General features: G+C 58.9%; 1 protein-coding gene across 2 annotated transcripts in view; it reads right to left on the reverse strand.

Annotated features, from left to right (window-relative positions):
• The window catches only part of DLX4 (distal-less homeobox 4), a 5,608-nt gene extending 2,736 nt beyond the window's left edge, over positions 1–2,872 (reverse strand). The window contains exon 1 of one of the 2 annotated variants that reach the window (XM_007465073.1): positions 2,457–2,872. In XM_007465073.1, the coding sequence (XP_007465135.1) occupies positions 2,457–2,721 (265 nt within the window). In that variant the 5' untranslated portion in view covers positions 2,722–2,872. The remainder of the gene's footprint in view (positions 1–2,456) is intronic. The other variant, XM_007465074.1, reaches the window with a different exon arrangement.
• Positions 2,873–2,981: the final 109 nt, after the last annotated feature.

The following is a 2,981-nucleotide window of genomic DNA, read 5'->3' on the forward strand; positions in this document are numbered from 1 at the left end:
AACTACGCCACTCTACGGGGACATTGGGACCGTTCGTGTAGAGAGCAGTGCTGGGGAGGACGGAGCGGCCGAAATGCCCGCGGGCTTAGGGTTCGTTGCACTCCTCGCAGGGCTGCCGGCCGACCTCAGTCGACAGAGCGCTGCGCCCGGGTGCCCAGACGCAGCGGGGGTCCGACCGCGCCCCCCACCCCCTTCCTCCCGTCGGGCTCACCCCGCACTTCAGGTTCCACGCCCTCGACCGGCCCCGGTGACCCTGTGCCTTCACCTCCCCCGCACCCCTCACCCTTGGCCTCAGGCGCTGCGGGCTTCTCAGATCCACCCCCCTCGACCCCCGCCTCAGCCAATTCCCAGAAAAACCGTTGGGTTTCCGCTCCCGCCCGCGCCTGTCGGGCCTCCCCTGCTTAGACCCGGCTGCTCGCCGCCCCGGCGACCACTCGTGCCTCTCTCTGGCTGCGTGAAACAATTCGGACCGTGAGGCAAAGCTAGCGGGGAGCCTACCCCAGGTGCTAAACTCTCAAAGCCCTCCGCGCCCTAACTCTGCCAGCAGACCACCCCGCCTCCCCCTTCCCAGTTCCTTTCCCGACAGCTGCTTTCCCCACAGCAGTTGCAGAACTCACGACTGGATCTGCCCAGGTCTTGATTCAGGAGCCCAAGGGCCTCCCTTGAACCATAGCGGCACCTGCCTGCTCATCGGGGTGGTGGCACGCAGCTCACTTGGAGCCAAACCTCTCCCTGAGGATGGGGTGGACAAGAGTGGCGGCAAAAGGAAGACCCCCCAAGCCCTCTCTCACACCCCAATCATTTAATCTACAGTGAGCCCAATCCCCCAGTTTCAGTAGGTAAATGCTATAATCTAATCTAAGGACATGTGTGGTTTTCGTTGGATCCGGGGAAACTTTGTAAAGAAAAGGAACCCTCCACTCTCTTGTCCTTCAACCAAGAAAAGGGAAGGCAAGAGTATAGAAGACAGGACTGAAAATACCAACCCCAATTCCAAGAATTCTCTTAAGGACAAAGTTGTCTTATTCCCACCCCACTAAACAGACACACACGCACACACAAATGTACCACATTAGCATATACTGAAGAGAAGAGGCCAAGGGATTCGTTTTTTAGAACCTAGATCATTTGTAGAAACACCCCCCGCCAACTGCTCCTCTTCCAACCACAGACCCAGAAGCGGGAAAGAGGCAGCCCCAGTTCTAGCACAGAAGGCAGTTAACTTTTGGGGGCTTTGAGGAAGTTCCCTAAAAATCCTCTTTTTTGGATTCATGCAGTGAAAGCCAATTTGCAAGGGCCAAGCCTGGAAAACAGTCTGTGTCCTTGACCCATGCACATGCTTTCTTTGGACCTCAGTTTGCCCATCTGTACATTAAGAAGCTCCTAAATCTCTAGGGTCACTTCTGGCTCTGATGTTTATGAGCTCATGTGTCTCAGCAGAGCAACAAGGGAAGGGAGGGAGACATCTTGGTCCTGGCTGAGTCCAGCTAAGTCACCCAGTGGATGTGCATCCTTAGAGGAAACTGTGCCAAGGACAATTGTGGGGGTAATTAGGTGGCGACAGGGAGTGCAAGGGAACTGAGCTCTAAACCCAAGCCACTACAGATGGATGGATGTACTGTGTTGCATGGGTACAGCCTGTGCAAGGCCCAGGACCAGGAAGACAGGCCAGCCCCCTGGCTTCTTTGAGGCCTTCCAGTGAGCACTTTCTTAGGAGCTCAAAGTTGCACCAGGCAATGTAACTGGGGCCTGACCTACCCCGAAGGCAAGGGGTGGAGATAACAGGAATGGCCAGTTCCTTTGGCTGGAAGGCTGAGATCTACTACGAGAGACTGCCTGACCCACCTGTGGCTACATTCTTAGAACGAGGGGTAGTAGGATTTAGCCCCAGATTCTACCAGGTCAGCTTTTGGTCTCGGTCTGGCACATTCGGGTGCCAACTGGGGAGGGGGGAGGAGCCCCGAATAAACCCCCACTTCTACTGCCCTCCAGCTGGGACCTGATTTCTACTTATCAGGCTGTGGCTTGAGTACTGCTTTCTGAGACAAGAACGCGGAGAGGGGCGACATGGAGGAGAGAAGGAGTGCATGATGGAGAGAATCCTAGGGAAGGGGCTAGGCACCTACACCCACATCTGGATTGTTTCAGTTTTCCGTTATAAGTAGGTACACAACTCCGCTGCTCCAAGGGGGTGGGGTAGGGAGCCCTGCCACCCGCCTTCACACAACTGCAAATCGAAACCAGGTCGGTCTTGGAAGGAGACCTAGATCAACTCGCCCCCGCCCCTCCCCCCTGTCTCCCGCCTCATCCCTTCGCCCTCCCCCCAACCCCAGATCCCGTGGAATCTGAGTAAGGTCTGAATCCCGCCAGCTGCAGCCAACCAGGCGAGGGCGAAGTTCAGGGGCTCACTGGAGCAGGACCCCGGAGGTGGGAAGAGCCGCTGCGGCCGTACTTACCTGGCTCCCGCTCTTGATGAGACTTCTGAGACGGCGCCGTGGGTAGCTGGCAGGGCAGGTAGGAGTCTCCGGGGGTCGCCGGCCCAGTGTAGGGATAGGGCAGGACGTGGCCATACGGCCCAGAATAGGGCAAATCGGAGGCGGCTGCGGTTGCGGGGGACAGGCCAAGCTGGTAGGCAGCCACTACCGATGGGACGGGGGCGATGTCCGGGAAGACGGCTTTGGAGGCGTCCGGGCCAGGGAGGGGGCAGGGCAAAGAGGTCATTGCGGCCGGGGCCGGGGCCGAAGGGCCTAGGCCATGGCCCCGCACGGAGTCCGCTCCCTCCGCCAACTCTCTCTTTTCGGAGCCTAGGGCGTTGGAGGCCCCAGTCAGCCTCCCCCACACTTATCCCGGGGAAAGTGTCTCTCTGCGCCTCATCCAGCGGAGAGCGCGCGCCTGGGAAAGGGGTTCCAGGGGGTGCCCCCCATGGCTTTTCCCCTCCCCCCTAAATCCATACCCCCCCGCCCCCCCCCCCGGCTCGCTCT

Source organism: Lipotes vexillifer, unplaced genomic scaffold (genome assembly GCF_000442215.2).
Source record: "Lipotes vexillifer unplaced genomic scaffold, Lipotes_vexillifer_v1.1 scaffold591, whole genome shotgun sequence".
Lineage (NCBI taxonomy): Eukaryota > Metazoa > Chordata > Mammalia > Artiodactyla > Lipotidae > Lipotes > Lipotes vexillifer.